Raw genomic sequence first — 26,336 nt, 5'->3', positions numbered from 1 at the left:
ATTTTATTTCCATCATTCTTGTTTCACTTTTTATTTAAAATGCTTTTAAAAGAGGAAAACTTCCCCATCATTAACTACTTGGTTACCCTATAGTACAGTTTTTACAGGGAAGGTTAGATAGATATGTGCTTGATTCTTTCCCTTTATTTACCAGCTTAAAAACATATTGATTGTAGACTTCCCTGGCAGTCCAGTGGTTGACTCCACACTTCCAATGTAGGGGGCGGAGGTTCGATCCCTGGTTGGGGAACTAATATCCCACATGCCACGTGACCAAATAAATTTTAAAAATTTATATATATGCTATATGTGTGTGTGTGTGTGTGTGTGTGTGTGTTGCATCTCCAGTATCTTCTTAACCAATGAGGGATTTTATTTGTTTGTTTAATATCTTTAAGGGCTTATGAATCTACAGATACGTTTGCTACATAATATTGCGGTTATTATTCTTACTGATGGCCCATCTTTATCCAATGATGCTTTCTTCAGTTTGGTAGCTGAGTCCTTTTGACATGATCCCAAAAACCTTTAAGAACTTCTCTGCTTTCTGATATGAGATGTCTCAATGACCTATGTACTTCCTGCCCCAGATCTGGAATCTGCCATTTCTCCAAGAAATCCTGATTTCTTTTATTGAGTAATGGTAGCTAGTATCCAAAATTTAGAAGTTAGGGTGCTCATGGCAAACCTTTCCAGAAGACAGACCTAGAGAAAACTTTATTTCAAGAGAAAATATGTCATGAATTCTTAGTGGTATTTCTAATTCAGAACTTCAATTTTTCCCTTGAATTCACTGATCTTGTATCTTTATCTTCCTTTTCCTATGCTAAAAATCCCATTCCCCAATCCCTCCAACTTAATAACTCATTTGCTTTATTTCACAATCCACATACAACAGTCTCAGTATGACAGTGACAATACCAGCACTACCACCAGTTGTAGGATTATTGAAAACAATTTAAAAATTTTTGAAATTCTTTTTTGTCCTTAGGGTATATCCTATTAGGCATATACAAGTGTCCATAAATAAAGTCTTCTTGAAATACATACATGCTAATTTGTCTCCAGATGGTCTATGGCTGCTTTCATGCTAAAGTAGGAGAGTTAAATACAACAGAGATCACATGGCCAACACATGAAAAATATTTATTCTCTAGCTCTTTACAGAAAAAGTTTGCTGTCTCCTGCCTTAGATGATTTATTGGCACCTTCAACTTAATATATTCAAAACCAGATTCCTTAATCCGTGCCATAGCCCCAACCCTCAGTGTTGCCCGTTCTCAGGAGATGGTACCTTCATGCACACAATCACTCAGGTCAGAACTGATGCTCAGGTACCACCAGCCAGGATGCCATACATTAAAACAATCGTAAAATGTTGTTGGCTCTACTTCCAAAATATGGCTCAAATCTCAGCACTTCTCACTCCTTCCCCAGAACCATTCTCAACCAGTGTTTCTCAGCCTCCGTACTACTGACCTTTTGGGCTGGATGGTTCTTCGTTGTGGGGACTGTCCTGCAAGTCATGCAGTGGTTAGCAGTGCCCTTGTTCTCTACCATTAGATGCCAGCAGCACCACAAACCCCAGTTGGGAAAACCAAAAATGTCCCCAGAGGGACTTCCCTGGTGGTCCAGTGGCTAAGACTCCATGCTCCCAATGCAGGGGGCCTGGGTTCAATCCCTAGTCAGGGAACTAAGATCCCATATGCCACAACTAAGACCTGGTGCAGCCAAATAAATCCATTAAATAAATAAAAATAATAAAAAATAATAATGTCCCCAGATAGCGACAAATGTTCCCTGGGGGGCAAAATTGCCCTACGTTGAGAAGCACGAGTCTAGGCTAGACCACCCACACATCACCTCCCACTTGCACTGCTCTAATAACCCTGATCTCCCTGCCTCTAGGTCTCTGGACTACATGTTCTACATTGACAGAGTGATCCGTTAAAATGATGTCATCTAATGTTAGCTCCCTGGTCAAAATCTCCTAATGGCTTCCCAATATACTGTGAACAAAATTCGTCTGAGTAAAAGTCAAACCCCTTACTCCATCTCAAGGTCCTCCCTGAGCTGGCCTCTGCAACAGCTCTGGCCTCATTTCTCACTTGAATCTCTTACTCATTCTGCTCCAGTCACACTGGCCCCTTTGCTTTTCCTAGAAAATGCTGAGCTGCTGCCACCCATGGTCTTTTCTCCTGCCATGCCCTCTGCTAGCACGTTCTTCCCTCAAACACGTGCGTGCCTCACCCTCTCATCTCACTTTGGTCTCTGCTTAGCTGTCACCTTCTTTGCTCTCCCATGAAACGCATGATTACTCTCTATCCACCTAGCTGGCTTAGTTTCTCTTCCCAGCATTTCTGACTGACATCATATACCCATTTATTTGCTTTCTCCTTCATTAGGCTGTAAGTTCTATAACAGTAGAGACTTTGTACATTTTGTACATTGTACATTTTGTACATTGGTTATTTTAGAATTCCCAGTGTCAAGAACAGTTACTGGCAAATAGCAAGCACCCAAATAAATATTTATTAAATATATGAATCAATCAATCAGTGAGATTTTCAGATCAGCCCACCACACTATAGGAAGGGGATTGTGTAGTTCAGTCTAGAGCAAACAAAATATATTTCTGCAAGAACTGATCTCTGGACAGGAACTGGTTAGGAGCATTGCTAGAATGTTGAAATGTGGAGTATTTGAGCATGTCCCTCAGGGACCTGTTTTCATAAGGTTCCCTTTAGCCTCCCAGAGGGAAAAGGAGATTGGGTTCACAGGCTCATGGGATACTGGGAAACTCCAACGAAAGAGCTAAAACTGCTATTCCAGTCTGAGAAGAGAGGGTTGGACAGCTGGCATAAGACTTACTTGAGGTGGGACAGGAGCAAAAGACATGTTCTGAGCAAAAGACGGTTTTCAATGCTATAGTGATCTGGTCCCTAGAGCAACTTTTGAAGGTATTTCAGTGGAGATGGTTAAGTCTAGTCTCAGTGGAGTTGCAAAAATTTTTAACTGCTGGTGTAAAGGGAAAACATGACTTTTACCTCTGAGAGAAGGCAGCAGGAAGCCTGAGCAGTGCATCCCGCACAAGAGATGAGGGACAGGCAAGGAGCCAGTGACCCTCAGAGAATGGCTTTAAAATAAGCAGCCAGAGTAACAGACACCGGCATGGCGCCCAGGAGCTAAGGCAGCACCCACTGAACTCACAGAAAACAGAAGCATCTGAGGACTGACGCCCACCACGAATGCCCTGAGAAAGATATTTCTAAGGCCCTGGGCCATTCAGGGAACACTGCTAGGCAAGCAAACATTCACCACTCCCTCACACTGGCCAAGCCAGGGGAGTCCTGGGGAAATCTGCAGCTGAGAAACTAGAAACCCAAATTATGCTTGGCAAAGCCACTTGTCTTCCAGTGGATGACACTTGCCAAACTTCAACTCTGTTATTTGAGCTGTAGTTTGTGGTCTTCTGGTCATTCCGAGAATATATGGATCCCTGAGGCTACTGTGATCAAAGAGACGATCCATTTATGGATGTGGTGTGGGCTCCATGACCCTGCTCCTCCCCTCAGTCACATCCAGGGTGGGCCAAGGGCCCCTGCCCCTGAGAGACTGCCCGGGTCCCTCCCCACGAAAGTGCCACCTCTTCCTACAGCTTGAGGCCATCACGACTGACTTGGCTAAACTGTCCCCCCCGGGGCTAGAGGCAGATCTTACAACTATGTTAAGACAGCCTCTTAGCAAGCATATCCACTGGGAATTCTAAAGTGTGGTGCCACATAATTAATAGCTAACAATTATCGAGTGCCTACTGTATGCCAGGTCTTTGCCACCTGCTTTGTATGTGCCAGTGCTTAGTTGCTAAGTTGTGTCTGAGTCTTTGTGATCTCATGGACTGTAGCCCGCCAAGCTCTCGGGAAAACCCCCTGAAGGAAGAAATGGGAACCCACTCCAGCACTCTTGCCTGAAAAATCCCATGGACCTGCTTTATACATATTATGTCATTTAATCCAAATCATTCCTGTGGGGTGGGTATTACTGTTATTATGCTTTTTATTTTAGAGATGAGGGAGTCATGATGCAGAGAGCTCAGATAAGTTTCCAGAACTTTTATAGTAGGGATGAGGGTGATGTCTTAATCACTGTCCTACAATATCATCTCTGCTTGGAGTGGCTGGTCTGTCTTTCCTAAAAAAGCATCCTGTTTCATGCTTCACAGTGAAGAGATAGCTCAGAAGTTAGGAGCACAGAGATGGGATCTCTGGCTGAAGTTTCAGAAAGGTTGCTGCTGCTGGTGAAGTGCAGGTAATGATGCAAGCAGTTCTCAGAAGACACGAAGTTCCCTGTTGTGAGGAGCCAAGAGAAGTGCCACACAGATGCCCCTTCAAATAAAGACTTAGTGTTCAGATGTTAGTTCCTTCAGGGTTTTCTTTAGCTACAGAAAACTCTTGGTCAACACCTTCTTCCCAAGTTGGCAACATCCAATAACTGACAGTGACAGGAGGAATCACCATCCGGTCATTTCAGACCATTTATACCCAGTGCAGGACACCTCTAATTGGCTGGAGCTCTGCCTTGCCTGAGTTGCAATCTGACTTTTCTTTCTGTGCAATCCTCCTCTTTCTGCCTCTCTTCCACTCATCACTCCCTTGCACCCCAGCCTCTGTCTGCGCATCTGCTCCTTAAGACCCTAGCTGTGACAGCTATGTTCCAGGATCAGCGAGCTCCTGGCTGTCCTCCATGGAAGGGTAGATGGTCAGAGTGCACCCTGGTTATCCAGAGACAACTCCTGGTCTCTCTACGGGAAAGGCTAATTCTGCTTCCCAACGTTTTCTATACCACAATCTGCAAGAGGGTATTCTATTTGAGCAGCTTATTGAGGGAAATGAAGGAAGTTGCTTGGGGTGACTGGCCCAGAGTCTAACTCATCCTCTAGGTTGAGGGTATCCCTGTAACCTATCCTGTACACTGGTTGGGAAGATCCAGGCCAAGTCAAAAATCATAGTGCTCTAAAGAGGGTGGCACATACATATACACTCACTAACTGGGCTTGATTATGTGGCCTAAAGACTTAATTGTAAAAGGCAAATTTAGAAAACTTTTTTGTTTTGATTGTGCCACATGGCCTGAACCTGTGATCCCCAGTGGACTGCCAGGGAAGTTCAAAACTTTTATAGAAAAATATCTTTATGACTTCAAGTTAGGGAAGGATTTCTTAAATAAAACATGCAAAAGAGCAAACGAAAAGGCAGAAGACTGATAACTCTACCTTCGTAAAAATTAAGAACTTTTATTTGGCAAAAGACATGAAAAACTAAAAAGACAAATCATAAACTGTGAGAGATATTAGCAACAACATAATAATAATATAGCAAAGCATTCACATTCAGAATGCAGACAAAGAATTCCACAACTCAATAGGAAAATGTCAAGCAATTCAGTAGAAAAATGAGCAAAAGACATGAACAGGCATTTTGCAGAAACAGAAATAGTCATAAATATATAAAAAGATACTTAACCTTATTAGTAACCAGGGAAATACAAATATCCCTCAACAGGGAAAAATGAACCAGGTACTCATAGCAACACAGATACATTTTAAAAACCAAGTGGTAGCGAACAAAGCAAATTACAGAATAAATGTTTGCTTCCAATTGTATAAATATGCACTTGATTCCATTTCCAAAACCAGGAAAAACTAAATGCATAAGGACAAAACTATAAAAAAGAACAAGTAAATAGTCAACATAACATTCAGGATATATTGTGGAGGAAGCAGGAAGTGCACGGAGGGTCATTAAAGACACTGATAACGTTCTGTTTCAGAGTTGGCAACTCCCTAGCCATATACAGTTCACCACCTTCTTTTATACAGCCTATGAACTGAGATATTCGTGCATTATTTTTAGATGGTGTTGAACATTTTTTTTTAAATAATTTTTTGTGACATTTGAGAATTATATGAAATTCAAAATTTCAGGGTCCACAAAGAAAGTTTTACTGGAACAGAGCCACACAAGCCTGTTTTTTACAGATGGCCCATCTCTATCTCTTTTTACCCTCCCCTCCCACCATACACAGCCAACTGGAACATAATTTTCCTATTGGAATATAATTTTCCATGAATTTCTTGTGTTTCTAATATCTTATGAGCAGAGGCACTCACTGCTGTTGTTCTGGACTGTCTGTTCAGGGATATTTGCATAATAAACAGGCTAAGAAGACACAGATAGTGTTTCCCTCCAGAGCAAGGCAGGCGCCCATTATAAATCTTTCAAGTTCTCTAATCTCAGGGTTCCTTATTGGTAATACAACCCACTGTGCAAGCAGGTACCATCTGGCACTCTCTATATCACCCTGTGCAAATTGGGGCTCAGAGAACCAGGACAAGAAAATGCTGATCCTTGGGCTATAGCTATTTGTGTGAGTAATAAACTCTCCTTTGTTTCTGACAGAAGTTTTGGGTCTTTCACCAGTATCCGTATCACACCATTCACAGTTCTTGACACCCCCGCCTCCCGTTTTACAGATGAGAAATCTGAGATCCAGAGAAGGGAAGGGGCTAGCCTAAGGTCACTGTACTGAAGAGTAGCAGTGCTAACAAGAGGTCTCATTTCCCTGACGCCCAGCCCAGTGCTCACTCCTCGCCTCCAGGCAGTATTTTAGGACCCCTGCAGGCCTCCAAAGGATGCTCCCTTCTTCCCTTGGGCCTTACCTTTCACGTTGCATTTGAAGGTTTGACTGACCACTCCAGTATTATTCGCCTTCTCTGCTGGCCATTGATACACGTAGATTGTGGTTCTGGAAGACCCGGCATCAAGTACAATTCCATACTGAATAAAAGGGGGACGGAGAGTTAATTACAGGCTCAGCCTCTCTGAGAACTCCTTTTCCCAGAGAACCCTGAGTCGTCCCAAGAGTTTAACCCACACTGCTTCCTTTATATAGAACCTGACCAGAAAAAACTATCTTCTCCAAACCAACTTTGTTTCTGTAGACTGGAGGGAAGGGGTGGGGAGGAGATGGGTCAGGTGTTCCAGGCCACAGTTCTCAGCCTTGGTTCACAGTGGAATCACTTAGGGAGCTTATTAAATCAGAATCTCTGTCAATTGTCCCAGGCACAAACAGTTCTTAAAGCTCCTGTGGTGATTCCGAAATGCAGCCAAGGTTAAAGATGAGTACCCCAAGGATTGTGCATGCAGAGACAATCTCCTGGTTTCCCTTCATCCAGATTCCGCAGGGTGGAAGTGGGGGAGGTCAGAAGCCACCTGGGTCTCAGGAGGAAAATGAATAGTCAGTCACCTGCTACCATTTCTTCTCCAAACTTCCAAGACTATCCGCCTGGGAATAAGCAACCAATAGGAAACCATGGAAGGAAGTACTTAAGGAGGAAAAAACCAAAATACAAAAGATTGTTGATATATCATCTCACTTTGGTGACTCATGTGTGGAAGAATGGACAGGAGGGTACTGCCAGCCATATCACCCAGCTTGAGGCAGTTACCAGAGAGCTTTGCTTGAAGGTGTGGCCCAGCCCAGGCCCTGGACCAGGCTTGCCTGAGACAGAGCATGCAGGAGCAGCCGAGGGGCAGGGGAATGAGTTATGCTGGCCTAGGTCAGTATCTGGCTGGGCTGGAGCCAGCCTAGGGCGTCAGAGGCTTCTGGACGGCAGCTTTTCCCCAGTTCCTCTGCCACTGAGTTAGCCTAGCCTGTCTCAGAGAGGAAGATGACGCTGGGTTCTGGAGGCAGGTCAAATCGGATGGATTCCTACTTTTCCGATGTTGTGTAAGAGACCTAAGCTCTCTGGATTCCATCATCTGCAGACAACTTCCTTTCGGAAGTAAATAGGAGACCATCTGCCTGATGCTTACTGGCTGTTCAATAAATTCAGGCTACATAGAAAAACCAGTAAGCAAAATAAATAAAATTACAAAGCAAGAAAAAGAGGAAAGAAAAGTGAATAACACTCCTCAAACCCAACTACTGTTTTAACACCTTGTTATATATCTTTTCCAGTGGTCTTCTGTGCATACAACTACATATACACCTATGGTTCATATGTTTTTAAATCAACACAGGATTATATTACACAGAAGCTTCTCCAGTGCTCTTTTCTTACTAGGAAAGTATATCAAGAACATCTCTCCCTATGTGATTTTTAAGACATTCATCACATTGACTGTAAGACGTACAGTAATTCATTTATCCAATCCCCTGATTCTAAACTTTCTGCCATGAACACTTGCTTCATTTGAAATAGGAGCAAGTAAAAAAGTATTACTCCAGCTCCTCATTCTATTAAGATTTAGAACACGCTGTGTACACTGGTATTTGAACTTGAACAGCCTCTTCAACTTGGCTGTTCAGTCTGATGACGCGTGTTGTTTGGGATCTTGACATGACACCCCTCTATGGCGAACAAGGGAGGCATTGTTCACAGTCTGTTCCAGGCAGAGGCTCCCCATGAGATTAAAGCACAGGTTGAAACTGAAGGAAATCAGGCACTCCAGAGGTCTGAGCCTCCATGTCAGTGCTTTCTTTCCTTCCCTCTGCTGCCAACCTGCTCACTACCCCTCCGCCAGCCCCTCCAGGCCAGGTACTGATAGGAGAGTGAGCATAAGAAGGCAACCACTCCACAATATACCATACTGTCTACTCCCAAATCTTCTTTATTCCAACCCTTCATGAAGAACGCTTAGGGTTCCTGGGCCCAGATCAGGAAAAAAGAAGAATGTTCACTTTCATTTGTAACTCCAGAAAAAATGGGATTTAGTTTTAACCACAGTGGGTGCAGCCAGAGACTTTGCTCTGAGGTTTGCAGGAGAAATGGCAGCCCCTTGGGTACCTGCTGATGTACTGACAGGGGCAGCCTCCAGGTCCAGGGCTACTTCTCACTAACACAATCCACCCCCACCCCATCTTTCACTGGCATTTTCAGAAGTGGAAAAATTGGTCTGTAACCGGTTTTCAGAGTTCATTTGCCTAGATCAGTGCAACTCAATGTGGTTCCATGGAGGAAGGTGTAAGAGGAGAATGAATTTCATTCAGTTCAATGAAGTGGGTGATGTTTGGGTGAAAAGCAGCAAGGCACCCTCTGTTTAACGCACTGTCAGAAAAAAACACATGGCCTGACACAGAACTGAAGACACACTCAGTGGGTCAACCGAAAAAAAACAGTCTTCCATATTAACCCGTGGTCATGGACTGTGTGAGCGTCTAGGAAAAGCAAAAGCAAAGATCACATGATCAGCTTTCTTAGATGTGTTTATCATCATCATCATTACTCTTACTATAATAATAAGAATAGGGATAGTAATAAACATTTGCTGAACCCTTATAATATGCCAGGCATTACAGAAAGGGCCTTAATGTCGCATTTATAAGGCAGGTGTTATTATCATCTCCACTTGACAGATGGGAAAACTGAGGCTCACAGAGGTAAAATTAGCCAAGGTCACAGACTTGGGATCAAGCTGGAATCTGACTCTCAAACCTGTACTCATAGCCCCTATACTTTCACTGAGTTCCAAGAAAAACAAGTCTTTTTTAAAATGTATTTTTAATTGAAGGATAATTGCTTTACAGTATTGTATTGGTTTCTCCCATACGTCAGCATGAGTCACCCATAGGTATATCTATGTCCTATCCCTCTTGAACCTCCTTCCCACCTCCCACCCCGTCCCGCCTCTCTAGGCTGTCACAGAGCCCCAGTTTTAATTCCCTGAGTCATAGAGCAAATTCCCACTGGATATCTATTTTATACATGACAGTGTATATGTTTCCATGCTACTCTCTCCATTTGTCGCACCCTCTCCTTCCCACTCTGTTCACAAATCTGTTCTCTATGTCTGTGTCTCCATTGCTGCTCTGCAAATAGGTTCGTCAGTACCATCTTTCTAGATTCCATATAGATGCATTAATATGTGATATTTGTTGAAGAAAAACAAGTCTTAACACGGTGACTGATTAGTAAGAAGGTGCCTGGTATGGTATGGCAGACTTGGTCAGACAAAAGACCCTTGAAAGCAAACTCTTAGTTAAGTGGTATGCAGATCTGGGTGGAGAGGAGAATGACCAATGTGAATAAGGAGCCAGGGCTTTCTAGAAAGGAATAAACCAATTACCCAACTCTTGTTTTCCCAGAGGTAAACCCGGGTGGGCTACAGGGTACCTGATACCCAGGCTGATGACTGAGAATGGACGAGGGTTAGAAGGAAATGGTTTTAACACCGCCCGGTTCGGTTGTTGTGCTTTGGAGAGTTGTGTGATCCAACCTGGGCTCTAATGTGACCTGAGCAGGTCATGGCAGAAAAGCAGTGTCCCTGAAACCTGGGACTCTGCCTGCCCTTCTTCACCAGTGACGCCATGTGGGTGCAAGCGGTAGTGACAGTGGCACTGGGATATTGATCAGACGGGATTGAGAGGCTTCAGGGCTTCCAAGCAACTGTGAGGGGGTTGGGAGGGTAAAACCTCAAGAGGAAGATATCAGACTTAATGATAATAAAGCGGCAGGGTAGGTGAAAAACAAAGGCAATGTTGTCATGTTTATTCCTCAAGCTGATAGAGCAGGTCAAACCAGTAACAATGAAAAAGGGACTGGGGATATTTCTATTGTTGCCTAAGTTTTAATAGTTCCACTCTATGAGATCAGTCCTAAGTGTTCATTGGAAGGACTGATGTTGAAGCTGAAACTCCAATACTTTGGCCACCTGATGCGAAGAGCTGACTCATTTGAAAAGACCCTGATGCTGGGAAAGATTGAGGGCAGGAGGAGAAGGGAACGACAGAAGATGAGATGGTTGGATGGCATCACCGACTCAATGGACATGAGTTTGAGTAAACTCTGGGAGTTGGTGATGGAAAGGGAGGCCTGGTGTGCCTCAGTCCATGGGGTTGCAAAGAGTTGGACACGACTGAGCAACTGAATTGAACTTAATAGAACACTCAGATAAAACAAGGTCAGGTGGGCCAACATTGGATTTAATAGCTAGAAATCTTGACCTCTCATGTCTTGAGGAACATTCCAGGGCTCCCTATATAGGCAGACCACCATGGAGCTGGACCCTCAGAACCACCAGCTGCATGCAAAGGCAAGATAAGGCAAGGTATGAAAACATAAACAGTGAAAAATTTATATATTTTTTCATTTTTTAAAATATTCACTGCCTCCACTTCCACACTGCCCTTCCCACCCCCAGCACACATTGCACAACAGAAGGACAGGTGTCTGGACAGCCTGAGAAAAGCTGCATGTGAAGGGGCCCCTTCTAAGCTGTCATTCCACTCCACTTCAGCTGGCCCACAACATCTGTCTTTTCTCACACCTAACTCTCTCAGTGAAACAGGATGAGCCCCTGAGCCAATATTCCAATGTCATAGAACTCATTCTCCTACAGCTGGAGCTGAAGAAATTAAAAGTCCCCTCTCTGAACTGTGTCTGCTAATGAGGATATACATACTGATCCTTCCACACTCTTGTCTTAGGCCACTGTTCTCTGCTTTTTTCTTCCTTCTATGGCAGTTATGTTACTTCTAATCTGTGTAATCGCAGGAAGCTATTTTCCCTTTCTGTTCCTCTGTTTTCTCATTTTCAAAGTGGGAATGAAAATAATCTACCTACGGGGTGACAGTCACTGAGGGTTCCCCACCCACAAGCTCTCAGACCTCACCCCTGTGATGTCCACTTATGTACTTTCTACCTGCCTGAAGGCTGTCTCCATTGGCCTAGCCTACCTGAGCTCACAATATGCCAGAAATACTAGAGAGCTTATGTCCCCCAGGGAGCAGCCCTCAACCAATGACCAATGGAAACTGGTGTGTAAATACGCCCTGGACTCGGATGACTGTGAGGCAGGTGTTCTGTATGCCCATGACAGATTTCATCCCTGAGGTGAGTTCCGCACTGGCTCCCAGGGCAGTCCCAACTGCCCACAGTGGTAACCTGCTGGGTATCAGCCCCTCCACTGACTGCCTTCACTTCTGTCTCACTTCCACCCCCCAGTGCTTCCTGGGGTCACCCCCAGATGACAGTCTTGCACAGGCATCTTTGACTAGGGAAACCACTCTGACACAGTGGAACTAAACATGTGTGGTCTCCTTCAACAGCACCCTCCACACTGCTCTGGAACCCACTTTTCTCTCCTCAGTTTACTCTTCAGGTCTTCTAATTCCTCCATGTCCCTCCAGTTTGAACTTACCTCTCATCTCCCCAAACAACTGTCTTAACCAGCCTATCCCTCACATTTGAAGGGCCCAAGAGACCCTTTTGTACAAAGGAAGACTTCTGCCCTGTCCTGCCCCGCCCCCGCCCCGCCGCCTGTCTTCTTCTCATCCACAGGCAAATCCACAGTGTGAACAGCCTCATGCACTGGACGTTGACTGCAGAAGGTGGGCTAGCTCAGACTACAGACCATGCCCATGCTCTGTCTACTCCCCCTGCAAGCTGCTGCCCCTTTGCCACCCCTCAGGTCAGTGGTGAGGTCTGCTCTCAGGGGAAGGCCCACACAGACCCTGGATTCTGGGGTCCCCAGCATGTTTTAGAAGGGGAAGCATGGCTTTTGGTGGGCACATTCCCTTGTCCCATGGAGAGGTGTACCTGGAGTGCAGCTAGAGCTGGTTCCTTTGATTTATGGGGTCTAAGGGCGGTAATGGGTTTCCCAGGTGGTGCTAGTGATAAAGAACCTGCCTGCCAATACAGGAGATGTAAGAGATGTGGGTTTGATCTCTGGGTTGGGAAGATCCCCTGAAGGAGGAAATGGAACCCCTCTCCAGTATTCTTGCCTGGGAAATCCCATGGACATAGGAGCCTGGCGGGGTATGGCCCATAGGGCTGCAGAGTCAGACACAACTGAAGCGGCTGAGCATGCATGCACAGGGTGGTACTAGGGTCTAAGAATGGACTTGCCCCCCAAGTCGCTCCTGCGATTCAGCACCTTCCTGTCTCTGTGCCCGTCCTCCCCTCCTCCCCTCCTGTGCAAAGGAGGACATGTTTTCCTATCAGAGGCCAGTATCTCCTCCTGGGCTCCCTATTCAGAACTTAGGATCAAGGAACAGTTGGAAGGAAATGAAGAGAGCCCTGGCGGTGGGTAGAGGAATGTTCAAGTTTCAGGTTCTGGTCCCACCATCCACTGAGCAAGCCTTTGTTTCCTCACTTGCAAAATGGTGGTGACAGGGCTTGTCCATCTTCCATAGCTGGCACAAGATTTCACTGAGATTATTCAGGGAAAAATGCTCACTCAACTGACTAGCAATTTACAAAGAGTAAGGAGATAGTATTTCCTCTAGTTGCACTCCTGATTTTATACAGTTTATAGAGGAAGGCAGTGCCTGGAGCTTGGGAAAACAGCTTCTTTAGGCCTTAGCTAATGTCTTTGGACAGCCAGATAATTTGTTTTCCTCTCACCACTGGACAGCTGCACGAGGCTTTTATTTTTCTTTTTTATTCATGTTATTCATGGGAGGCTGAGATTCTTAAGTAAAGTATAAAAGAACAAAATTCCATTATCTAGAAAAGATTTTAGGAAATTCTCTGGCAGTCCAATGGTTAGGACTCGGCATTCTTACTGCTGGGCCCCTGGGCTGGATCCCTAGTTGGGAAAGTAAGATCCCACAAGCTTCTTTTTGCAGCCAGAAAAAAAAATTTAATTAATTAATTTAAAGGCAGACAGACAGAAAGAAAGAAACAGATTTTCCTCTACTCCTTTAGTAAAGTGGACTCTGGATGGTAGATCAAACTCAACCACAGAGTCAAGGCAAAAACGGTTCTTTTTATCTTTTAAAAACCTCTATATCAAATATAGCCTATGAACAGTCCCTAACAGCAGGAAGATATAGAAAAGACCCAAGGTCAAAGATAAATACTAAATGAGATTCAAATAACATGGTTCCTATGGCCCTCCATCTGAGAGTGGTTTTCATAGCTTTAAAGAGTCATAAGAAGAGAAAAAGAAAAGAAGATATGCAATAGACTATAAGTGGTTCTCAAAACCTAAAATATGTACTGTCTGACTCTTTACGGAGGAAGTTTGCTGACTTCTACTCAAAATAATTGAAGGACTCACCGATTATCTTCACCTTTCACTTGACATTCCCTCAGGGGATCACCTCCCGTCACCCTTACAGCCAAGGCAGAGAGCACGTACAATTCTGTCTACCAGAGTCCATCCATTGGGGGATGGTTTTGTCAAGGCTGACAGAGGTCTCTGGAACTTAGCATGAGGTCCGGAGTAATTTTGGTGGGGGGAGGAGTCAGAGGGATCAAGGCATACTTCTAGACTCAAGAGACGTAGCACAGCACAGATCAAGGAGACTTTTCAGGTCCTTGATTTTGTTTACCCAGGCTAGGCCAGAAGAAGAGCCTGGGTCTCCTGGTCTCTGCTCATGAGCAAGGTTGGGTCATCTGGGGAGACTGACAGGCTGGTAAATCTTTGGTGAAAGTAGAAGTGAAGTCGCTCAGTCGTGTCCAACTCTTTGTGACCCCAGGGACACCATGCTCCTCCATCCATGGGATTTTCTAGGCAAGAGTACTGGAGTGAGTTGCCATTTCCTTCTCCAGGAGATCTTCCTGACCCAGGGATCAAACCCAGGTCTCCTGCATTGTAGACAGATGCTTTACCGTCTGAGCCACCAGGGAAGTTGGCAACAAAGCCTGCTTTGGTTCCAAAAGTCAGGAGTCAAAGCAAGACCACATCATCCTAGGAGAAGGTGTCACCACTATCAGTCTGTCACCTCGAACACCACAAACCTAGCATGTCCAGTCTTTCTCCTTGGGTCTTACCCCACCTTTCCCTGGCTCCAGCTGGAGGTGAGGAAGGGCAAGAATTTTCTTCTCTTCTAACTCATAGCTTGAGAGTCATTGATGCCAGAGCCCATTTCTTCCCTTCAGTGCCAACCCCTTCACACCTACCTTTGGTCCTGGAAAGAGGACCTCTTTCTGGTGTGTCTGGATGAGTGTGATAGCCATAAACACCACAATGCTCAAAAACAAGACCACCAAGGCGATGATGGCTGGAGTTCGGGAGAGGACCTTGAGGCCTAAAATGAGGAAGCCCAGAAGACACATGAGGGGGAATCAGGAACAGGGCTCTGCCCTTCTTCGTAGAATCTGTGAATTGGGTGCTTAACTGGGTGCTTAGCTGCATGCATAAGTCACTTCCTCTGGCTTTTTTGAGACCCAAACATTTAGAACTACAGCTGGGCTCAAATACCCATTTGAATATCTTTCCTCCAAAGAGTGGACTAAAACAGCGTTTGCAAGGAGGGTGTGCATAGTCTAGCTCTCTGGTATTTCCCAAAGTGTGTTATGCATATTACTGGTTGTCCCTGAGATGATTTCCAATAACATTTATTTCAATGTATATTTGAAAATTATGAGTTTTCTATTAAAGCAGGTGATACAATATTTCATTAAAAAAATAATCTCAGATAAATAAGAAGAAATTCCTATTGTATTTCAGATACAATCAATGATTATAAAGTTTAGTACATGGTGACATTGTCATACAAATGGTAATGTGTCTGAATTCCTAAGATGTGTGGGTGTCCAGTAAGAATTCAACCTCAGTCATTTTCCCTGTGTCTATAGTAAAGACATAGACATCTTTACAAATGAAGAGTAACTAGACCCCAATCCACATGTCCCCTCCCAAAGGGGTCATGTAATCTCTGGTATTTATATTTTATATTTTAATCATAACATGTAAATGCAAAACAAAAAAAAGTAGCATATGAGTTGTCGTCAACTAAATATAGCCTCTAAGTAAAGATAATTATATAATTATATGCATTGTATGATAATATACAATGTATCATAATGGACTATTTTTACTTACTAAATTTAAGCTAATATTTCCTAACTAGATGATTGTGAGCAAATATGTACTTGAGTCTTAACGTACCAGTGTGGGCTAATGAAAATTTCATAAATAAAGTAGCAAATATATTTATTTAAAAAAAAAAGAATAGAAGGAAAGAAACTTTCTGAAATGACCCCATTTATGTTACTCTCTAAAACAGGTGGGTGATAGAAATCAGAACAGTGATGGCACAGGGGTTTGGGGCAGGCACTTTCTAGAGAAATGAAAATGTTCTTATATCTAAATAGGATTGTGGGGTATATGAGTTTGTGCATTTTTCAAAATTTATCAAACTTTCCAAAATCCTTTGGAAAAAAACTAAAAATCACAGCAAACCAGCTCCTTTATATACAATTTCCCCTAAAAAATATTCTTATAAATTGTCCATTTTCTAAAAACATAATCCTTCCAGAAGGCAAGAATACCAGATTTAGGGACACAACTTAAGATCTATCCATTTCACTATATATTAAAGAAGTGAAAGTCGCTCAGTCGTGTCAGACCCAGGTCTCCCACTTGCAGGCAGATTCTTTACTGTCTGAGCCACAAGGGAAGCCCAAGAATACTGGTGTGGGTAACCTATTCCTTTTCCAGGGGCTCTTCCTGACCCAGGAATCAAACATTGGTTTCCTGCATTTACCAACATAAAGAATCCACCTGCAATGTAGGAGACCCGAGTTCGATCCCTGGGTCACAAGATCACTTGGAGAAGGAAATGAGAACCCACTCCAGTATTCTTGCCTGGGAAATCCCATGGACAGAGGAGCCTGGTGGACTACAGTCCATGTGGTCGCAAAGATTAGGACATGACTGAGCGACTAAACCACCACCACCACTACCTATCACTATATATAACTTATACCTAATTTTTTTAAAGATAAAAAGACATTAGAGTAAAATGTTGACTAAATAGTAGTCTTGTTAGAACTATTACAGCATAAACCTAAGTGGTGACACTCAAATGGCTGAATGATAAACACTAGCATAAGAAGATCACTGAATTCAGAGAATCCAAATGTGTCTCACCAATTGAGTATTTAAATTAATTAAAAGTAAATAAAAATTTAAAATACAGTTTCTCAGTTGCACTAGCCACTTTCTAAGTGTTAAATAATCAAAAGTGGCTACCATATTGGACAGTGTAATTACAGAACATCTCTACCATCACAGAAAGTTCTATTGAACAGCAATGGGGTAGAACCTGCCCTATTCTGGAACATCTACTTTTAGATCATCATAAGCTATTCTTTACTACTCCATTATTTCTAGGAGATATTTTCTTGATAGAAGAAAAAGAGCATGTATTTAATACCATATAGAGTCAGATTCAACCTCAATATCCAGTCACATCACAGTGCTCATTACTTGGGGAGGTCAGTCATGCAGTAGGTCTCAATATCTCAGAAGAGCCAACTCTTAACTTACCTCATCTGATTCCCCTGCAGTATAAATACTGCCACAGACACATCCTGATGTCCAAGGTGCCTTAATTCTCCTACCTTGTCACTGGGAGTGAACTGGAGGGGAATTTGTCAAAATGTATCAAAATTGCAAATGTGTATACTATCTGCCTCATAATCCCACTTCTGGGAATCTATTCCACAGAACTGGTCCCAAGTGTGTTAAAAGACTTGTACACCAAGTTACTCACTGCGGAATCGTTTGTCATAGCACCTGGAGGGAGGCCAGCCACTGTGGCGTTAACCTTCAGAGCCTCTGGAGGGGTCTTGCCTCACTTTTCTGTGATTCCAGATCAAAGGGTATGACCCAGACAGAAACCGGTTTATCCACAGAGGCAAACTTTTGCATCAACTGTTACACAGTGCACATGCCAGGTCAGTTATATATAAGACAAGGTAGACATTTAATCTGCCAAGTTAAACTTGTCCTTTGGAAGGAATGTAACAAGTTACTCTGCATGTGTGATGTTACAGTATATGTGTTAAACTATCAAAGTGTTTTGAATATCAATTTAGGGGTACCACTAAAGAACATCTGTCCACGGGGCGGAACTGGGGGTGATACGTAAGCAGTCTCCTGACCACAGCCACGAGCCTAGCCTCCTAAGTCCTCTGCGCTTCAGCAGTTTTCAGGTAAAAAGCTGTGATTACTTTGAGCAAAGTCTTGCTCCAGCAGAAAAGTCTGTCGTAGACCAAAATGGACTAGACCAGGTCTCATTCATTTAGGGAACTGCAGCCTAGAGCTGTGCTGTCATTAGGGCTGGACGAACACTGTAATTACCAGGTGCCTCCCAAGAGTGGAGAAGCCAGACCCTTCTAGGCTTTCACACAGAGCAACTGCAAAATGTGCTCCAGAGGCAGGCAGGCAAGCAGGCAGGCAGGACAAGCTCAGAAGTGTGTGTGTGTGTGTGTGTGTGTGCAAATTCTACCCATGTGCCTGCAGTAAAAGGTGGTAACCACACTGACCACGGTGGGGGTGGGGGGAGTGGTGCGGAGGGAGGGGAGGGAAGAGGGGAGGGGGAAGGGATGCTGTAGGCACCAGGCCAGCAGCAACTTGGATGGAAAGAGAGACAAGCTCCAAGTACTTTACAGTTCATCACAAAATCAACAATATTCTAAAGCAGACCTTACACACAGCTGGGTAAGGGAAACCACAAGGGCCAAATTAATGGATTATGCAAACCGGAAAAACCGTTTAAGCGAAACAAGCATGCTAGTCCTTGTTTTGTGTGGCTTTGAGGAAAAGAATTACTTTATGCCGGTGGCGAAAGCCCGGTGACGACTAAGTCTCCCACCAAAGAGGTTAAACCGTCATTTGCTGGGGACGTGGATGAAAGAGCCTGTGGGCTGAAGCTGGGATTCTTGGGTGATGTGACAAAATCATACTCGCTGCCTGCTGAGTGATACTGACCTGCTTGCTCACAAGGTTGGCGGGTCAGCACCGTGAACATCTCTCCTTCCAGCTGCAGGTGAGAGAACATAGAATGACGGCGCGAACTTGGTCCCTGACTTAAGAAGTTCCGAAAACTTGCACCGCGTTAAAGCACAAACCCACTTCACTTCTTCCAAAGGAAAGCCTGCTGGGGGCCAGAGGAACCTAGAACTTCCCAGGCAGACCCAAAGCTGGGCTTATATTCTAGAGTCATCTCTCGCCAACCCCCACCTCCCCCCATGCAAAAAGGAAGGACAGACTTGCTGAAATTTTAAATTCAAAAAATTTTCGAAGAAGTCAAGCTTCTCCTGCAGATTTTTCCACCTGTACACACCTCCTGGGGCAGAACATATCTTCAACCTATTATCAACATTCACAGTCTGAGGCAGGGCTTTTTTCTCAAAGCACGCCAGCAAGGGAGGTTTCTTTGTGTGTTCGCGGCTCGCGAGCCCGAGGTCGCTCTTTCAAGGTCCAGGACGAGTATCTGTCGCTGCTGACTGGCGACCATTGCAAGAGGATGTCGGGCCCCCAGCATCCAGCGCCCCAGGATCTAGGAGGCCCCACTCTGGACTGAATTCCCACAGAGTCAAGGTATCCAAGCTCCCGGCGCTCCTTTGGACCCGAAGAAGCGCTCGGTTAAAGACGCGTCCACCTCTCCGGGGGCCGCATGGATCACCTCCCCACGGCCCGAGGACGTGGGGCCCGCGTACTTCTGTCCCTCCCTCCGGCCCCCTGAGGAATTCGATTCCGTTTCCTTCCCTCCCAGATTTCAGCCCCACGAAGCTTCCCACTCCTTCTGCAGCGGCTCAGACGCGGGGTCCACTCCTCACCTGTGCGCAGACGACCGGAGGAAGGCGACTGGCGCTGCCGCAGTGCCCGCCGGCAGCCAGAGCTCCAGGGGCTCCTGCGGGGGCGGGGCGGAGGCGGGGACGGGGCGGGGCTTCCGTGTCCTGGGCCCGCCCCCTGGTCCTGGCCAAGCACCTCTTCACCTTCCCTCTACTAGATCACCGTCATGCGGAGTGGGGGCGGGGAGGTTTGGGAACCGCAGCGGGGCCTTGGCTCTTCACTAGCGTCCCGCCCGGGCCTACCTGGGAAAAGTGGGGCGGGGGTGATGTCTTTTAACTGCTGCCCTCTTTGGTGTCAAGGCCAAGAGCCTTTTGACTTAACTGTTGGTTTCCTCCACTGTTACCCCAAGCCTCAGTGGAGGGGAAGTGGAGTCAGGGCAGGGCAGAGACTAGGCACTCTGTGGGTGTGCACTGGTGCTCCATCTTTCTGTGACATCGAGGACACCTGTAAACACCTGAAATGGCAGAGGTGAGACAAGTAAGCAGACTGGACCCTGGGTCACTTGGAGCAAGAGGGCAAAGTAATGCAGAGTCTTTCCCTCTCAGATAGTTTAGCAGAACTGCCTTCTCTATGCCCAGGGACATTCTTACTAGTTACTGAGCAATGCTGTCCCTCACTGCATTTTATAGGCCAAAATTCAGTCCAAGCACTTCTTGGAAGAGGCCAAATAGGAAAAGTGACCAAAATGCAGCCATTCACATGCTCCAGGAGTCTGTTTTTAATGCACCAGTAGGTAGCCTTGTGGCCGCTCTGAGCGACCCCCTGGGACTCTTGGAATGATCCCAGCAAGATGCATAAGCAGGCTTCTCTTGAGTCATCCCTCTTTGTGGCTCCTGAATTTTTGAAAGGAATTGCTGAGACCTCGACTATGTCCTTGGGAGCTAGGTCCTGTGCACCACTAGTGTTCTGTCCTGTGCAGGTAGGGCCAAACCTTTCATGAGACGAAAGGGCCTTCAGAGAACAGTACCCCTGTTTTTTGAGACCTTTGAGCCCAGAGAGGAGGGTCCCAAGCTGGGTATGTGTACGTGGGTGCACACACACACACAGGCATGCAAGGGCACCAGTCGTTCACCCTAAGTCTGATGGACATGGACTGTTGAACAGGATTTGTACAGAGTCTAGAGTGGGGCATTCAGTAAATACTTGCTGATTTGCAAGGCTTCTTTTCATTGAACGCTGTGCGTCAATGAAACACAAGGCTTAGGACTGAAAGATGAATCACTCTGCACCTAGGGGGTCATAAACCCAAAGGAGCTGCTGACGTTGCACCTAGACCTGGGGTCAACACTGGCTCAAAGGGATGAATAGCTGACCTTAACATTCCCTAGGGTTTCCCAGCAGTTGAGAAGAGTGTCCTGGGCCTAAAACTTTGATATCTTTAAATTAGACTTTTTAAATTGAGCAGTAGCAAAGCTAAAACTATCTGTGAATGACTATTGTCAAAAAGAACACAAAAACAAATGTTGGTGAGGATGTGGCGAAAGGGGAACCCTCATACATTGTTGATAGGAATGTAAACTGGTGCAGCTACTGTGGAAAACAGTATGGATGTTCTTCAAAAAAACTAAAAATAAAGCTACCATAAGATCCAGCAGTTTCCCTAAGTTGGAAAAGATACATGCACCCCAATGTTCAGAGCAACACTATTTATAATAACCAAGATATGGAAGCTACCTCAGTGTCCATCAGCACATGAATGGTTAAGGAAACTGTGATGTGTATGTGTGTGTGTATGATATTACCCATAAAAAGAACAAAATTTTGCCATTTGCAACAACATGGATGGACTTGGAGGGCAATGTGGTTAGTGAAATAAGACAGAAACAAAGTACTGTTTGATATCACTTGTATATGAAATCTAAAAATACAACAAACAAATGAATATAACAACACCAAAAAAGATCTATGATACTCCATGTTGGAGAAGCTGTGGGGGAAACAGGCCTTTTTGAAGCTTCTGGGATGTGACATGCCCTGGTTTTCTTTCTGCATCCTAGAAGCTTTTTGCTAGTTTGTGCTCTTCTCCCAGGAGTTTCTCAACAAGTAGTCCTGGGCCCTCTTTTCTCCTCACTCTGTACTCTCTTCCTAGGTAATCTCATCCATGCCCACAACTTCTCTTCTATTCACAAAAGCCCCTCCAATACATGTCTCCTACTCAGGATTCCCCCCTTGAGCTGTAGACTTAAAGAACTGGCTGTTTGACTTCTTTGGATGTCTTAAAAGTCATCTCAGTTTATGAGGCTTCAAGCTGAATTCCTTATCTTCTCCCACCAGATCATCACCTCCTCCAAAATTTTCTCATTTCAGTGGAAGCCACTCCTGCTCATCCACTTGGGCGAGCCAGCAACCTGAGGGTTTTCTTAGATAATCTTTCCCTCATTCCTCATAATCAGCCACTAATTACTGTGGATATTAACCTCTTAATTATCTCTGCAATATGTACTCTTATCTTTACCACCACCACATTCTGAGCAAGGGTTTCCCGGTCTTTGGTTCTATTTGTATTTCAGGCCAGATAATCCTTTGTTGTGGGGGCAGCTCTCTGTATCATGATTTAGTAACATCCTTGATCTTTACCTGCTAAATGCCAGTGACATCCCTCCACACATAGTGGAACAACCAAAAATGTCTCCAGACATTGCCAAGTGTTTTCTGAGGGGTAAAATTTCTCAATTTGAGAACCACTGGTCTAAGCTACCATTGTCTCTCTCCTGGACGTGGGCAGTGGTCTCACTTTCTTCCTTTCTGATCCATTTTCCCATTGCTACCACCCTCCTCTTTCCAAAAGACAAGTCTCACTGTGTCAGCCCCGTCCTTAACAGACACTTCTGTGCTATCCATTTCTCAACCGATACAGACTCAAATCCTCAATATAACCTAGAAGCTAAAACTATCTGTCTGGTCCCAACCTTCCTTTCTCTGCCTGTTTTAGTCTCATCCTTCTTCTTACTTTATGCCCTGAGGGCACACCAGCTTTCTTTCAGTTTTTTAAATTTGTTGATTTGGCTGTACCGGGTCTTAGTTGTGGCATACGGGATCTTTAGTTGCAGTGTGCAAACATTTATTTGTGGCATGTGGGATCTAGCTCCCTGCCCAGGGATTGAACCTGGGCCCCCTGCATTGGGAATGTAGAATCTTAGCCATTGGCCCACCAGGGAAGTCTCCAGTTTTTCAAATATATTTCCTCCTGCCATAGGGCAGTTGCACATACTTTCCTTTGCCTTTGCCTAAAGGACAGGGTGGTGTCTGCCTCTTCTTTTATTTTTCCCTAACTGACTCTGGTTTATACTTTCCTTCTCAGCTCAGTCACAGCCACCCTTGAGTTACATGCTCCCTCAGTGGGCTTTTCTTCCCTTCAGCTGTGGTTTCATTATGGCAGTTGTGGAGCAAGTGACACCTGTTGCCTCCCACCAGGAGCAGCAGTACCAGGGGGTCAACCCACTGCATGGTTTGCAGGTGTCAGGGTTGCCAAGAAAGAACTTACACAGGCTCTGGATGGAACAACACTTCCCGCCATAAAGAGACAGAGCAAGAGCAGCTTCAACAGTCAGCATCCATCCCCTGTGGTCAGCGGGTCTCACTCCACAGCCCAGAGTAAGACAGGGAGGTGGTGCGTGAACCTCTTTTCTGCTGCAGGTGAAGTACACCCTGTCCCCCATATGGGTTTGAAATTCAGGAAGTTGGGGACATGCCTGAGGGCCAATGAGCCACATGCTCAAGCGGAGCAAAAAAGCACATCAAACCTGGAGCAGGGGAAGATATTCCAAAGCAGAGAAGTATGACTGGTACAGGCTGTAGGGCTTTTTCTGTCCTTGTGAGGAAGTGTTCCAGGCCCAGGGCAACCCTTCCAGGCAGGAGGCAGGAAGCTGCATGTGACTGCCTTTCCCAACAATGATTTCTGATGAGTCTGTCCCTGCCTACTAGGTGGTAAATCCCATGCAAGTAAAAACCATGCTATTTTTACTTACCATGGTATTCTTAGTATCTACCACAGTCAAGCAGCTAGTAAGTTCTCAATAAATATAAGTCAAATGGACACGATGCTGTCTTACAAATGGAGGATATTAACCCTTTGACTATCTTCTATGACACATACTTTCCCCCAGTTTTCCATTTAAGACTCAGCATTTTTACAAGCTACTGCTGTCTTTCTGACTGCATGTTGCAGCTTGAAGTCTCTTGAAGTCTTTGAGTTGAACAAAGCATATCTAATTGGAGATAGTTCAGTGTTGCTCACAGACCAGAGGGACAACTGGGTTATCCAAAGGAGTGTTAAACTGATATTTAGGAAACCCGACTACTTAGTTTCAGCTCTAATTACCAGCAGGTACATGACCTTGAACACATCTCTAGACTTCTTGGATCCTCAGGTTGTTGGTTGTTTTTTTTTTAACCTGTGAAATGGAGACAGTAGTTAGCATCTGTGTATGATTCCATTATTTTTGAAAGCTTAAGGCTAGAGATATACATCATTATTGTGTGGGAATGGTTGGAATTTGGAGGAAGACTAGAGATGGCCAGGAGTAAAGGTCTAATAATGGAGCCTCAGGGTGGAAGCCAGATTGCCAGAAGTCATGAAGAGTGGTTAAGGAGGTAGGGGAGCAGATGTGTGCGTGTGAGCATATGCCCCAGATGACCTTAATTCCTGCCTTCACTGTGTGAACCAAACTTAAATCCCACTGAAATTCATCACCTCATGTTTCTTAATGTTCTTTTGCTACTCTAATGAATTAAGGAAAGCAAAAGAAGCAAACAGTTTTTCTCTGAACTTACGGTATATAACATTTCTATGTGGATGATTTAGAGCATATATATACACGTATATATGGAGTTGGAGTTGTGAGGAATTGGCTCATGTGTTTATGAAGTCTGAGAAGTCCCAGGATCTGCTGTTTTGACAAGCTAGAAACCCAGGAGAACCAGTGCTCAACAAGTCTGAGGCTGAAGGCCTGAGAACCAGGAGAGCTGATGGTGTAATTTCAGCGTTTCAGTTTGAGTCCATGTGTGAAGCTAGCAGAAGACTAATGTCCCAGCTCTAAGACAGTCAGGCAGAAAGTACACTGTCCCCATTCTGCCAGTATTTGTTTAACCAGCTGAACATTTGAAGATCCAGTCAAGCTAACACATAAAATTAACCATTATGAAATCTAATTGCCTCTTCTTGAATTTTATGATTCTGGTCCCAGATCCAAGACTTGCCTGGGTGGTATCATATAGGACAAGTCATGCCTTGCATTAAGCGTTCTGGGCTAGAAAGACCTCGTTCCAACATGCTTTTGTGGAAGATATTCAGGAAGATTAACAAATGTGCTTTGGGACAATGGCTCTATAGAGTCTCATTTATAAAGGAGAAAAGCAATTTAGAACCAGATGGGTGAAATTAAAACTTCAGATCAGTGCGTGATTCCAGGTGATGTAGAGGCTCAGCAGATGAATAAATCCTTCCGCTGCGGTAGCTCACTGTGAGTCCCCAACCTCCTACACCTACTCAGGTGCCAGACCTCTCTGAATGCCCCAGCTTTCACGCAACACCTTATACCCCTTTGACCCTTCTTTTTTGACTCATAAGCCCACCCAGTGGATCAACCCAGTATATTCCAACTCACAATTGCCTCCACGCCACTTCTATTTTCCATTCATTTAAAAAATTTGACTTAGTGGCCTCATGTTCCAAGCACTGTTCTAGTACCGGGTCAGGGCAGGAAATGAGTGACTCCTGGGGGATTGAGTTCACTCCTGTCCTTCACCCTCTCATTCCAGCTGTCTTATCACTGGTTTAGACTTTTTCACAGCCTCCAAGGATCTGCCCCACCTTCCCCTCTTAGCCATCTTACTTAGTTTTCACTTTTTTTTTTTTTTTTGCAATCATGGACCCTTTTTGCAGTCTGGTGAAGCTGATGGACATTCTCAGAAATGTTTTTTTTAAATGTATAAAATGAAGTACATAGAATTGCAAGGAAATCTTTATGTTGAAATGCATTTAAAAAATGTTTTAAAAATCAGACTTGTGTTGTATGTACTTCTTTGTTAACTCATTAAGTCATGAGGTCAAGTAGCAGATCTAATGCCTGGTTTAATTTCAAAGTGTGATGAGTGTAAAAGGATATTGAAGGACATCTACACAACATTAATGTGACATGAAAATAGCTGTGATTTCTTTTGGTGACAAAATCACAGGTCTTGCCAATACCATTATGCTTTGTTGACTATATTCATAATTGAAGGAAGCACTCCATTTCCTGAAGATAAAAAAGTATCCCCCTGCCCCATGCAAGGATGTAAGCCCCCTGAGTTTTGTCTGTGGACTCCAGTTTAAGAACCTGCTGGATGATTGTTATAGCACAACAGTGGGTTTCTGGCTCAAAATCTTTTGATGACTCATTCATTCAACAATCAAGTCTCACTGCCTACTGAAATGTCTATCAGCCTGGCATTCAAAGATCTTCTTCGGCCAATTAATTTTTTTTTCTGCCTTAAAAAATTTACTAATATTGTACATACTATTCTTTTGCCACTTGCCTTTTTCATTCAAAAGTTTCTCCCCCTGAGATTTATCCATATTGTTATCTATTTTGTTGCTGTAATTTGCGGATAAGTCATGTCTGACTCTTTGCGATCCCATACACTGTAGCACGCCAGCCTCCTTTGTTCTCCACTATCTCCTGGGGTTTGCTCAAATTTATATCCATTGAGTCAGTGATGCTATCTAACCATGGGAGTTAAAACCCATGAAAAATAAAA

General features: G+C 44.5%; 1 protein-coding gene across 3 annotated transcripts in view; it reads right to left on the bottom strand.

Moving 5' to 3' along the window:
• Nucleotides 1-19,652, bottom strand: part of ENTPD3 (ectonucleoside triphosphate diphosphohydrolase 3) — a 44,076-nt gene extending 24,424 nt beyond the window's left edge. For all 3 annotated transcript variants that reach the window (XM_065933078.1, XM_065933079.1, XM_065933077.1), the window contains exons 1-4: nt 19,580-19,652; nt 18,729-18,780; nt 14,909-15,036; nt 6,719-6,836 (exon numbers count right to left, since the gene is read on the bottom strand). In XM_065933078.1, the coding sequence (XP_065789150.1) occupies nt 6,719-6,836; nt 14,909-15,036; nt 18,729-18,768 (286 nt within the window). In that variant the 5' untranslated portion in view covers nt 18,769-18,780; nt 19,580-19,652. The remainder of the gene's footprint in view (nt 1-6,718; nt 6,837-14,908; nt 15,037-18,728; nt 18,781-19,579) is intronic.
• Between the last annotated feature and the right edge of the window lie 6,684 nt (nt 19,653-26,336).

Source organism: Muntiacus reevesi, chromosome 4 (genome assembly GCF_963930625.1).
Source record: "Muntiacus reevesi chromosome 4, mMunRee1.1, whole genome shotgun sequence".
NCBI classification, from domain to species: Eukaryota; Metazoa; Chordata; class Mammalia; order Artiodactyla; family Cervidae; genus Muntiacus; species Muntiacus reevesi.
The sequence above is the reverse complement of the archived record's forward strand: the minus strand, read 5'-3'. Positions and strand labels throughout refer to the sequence as shown.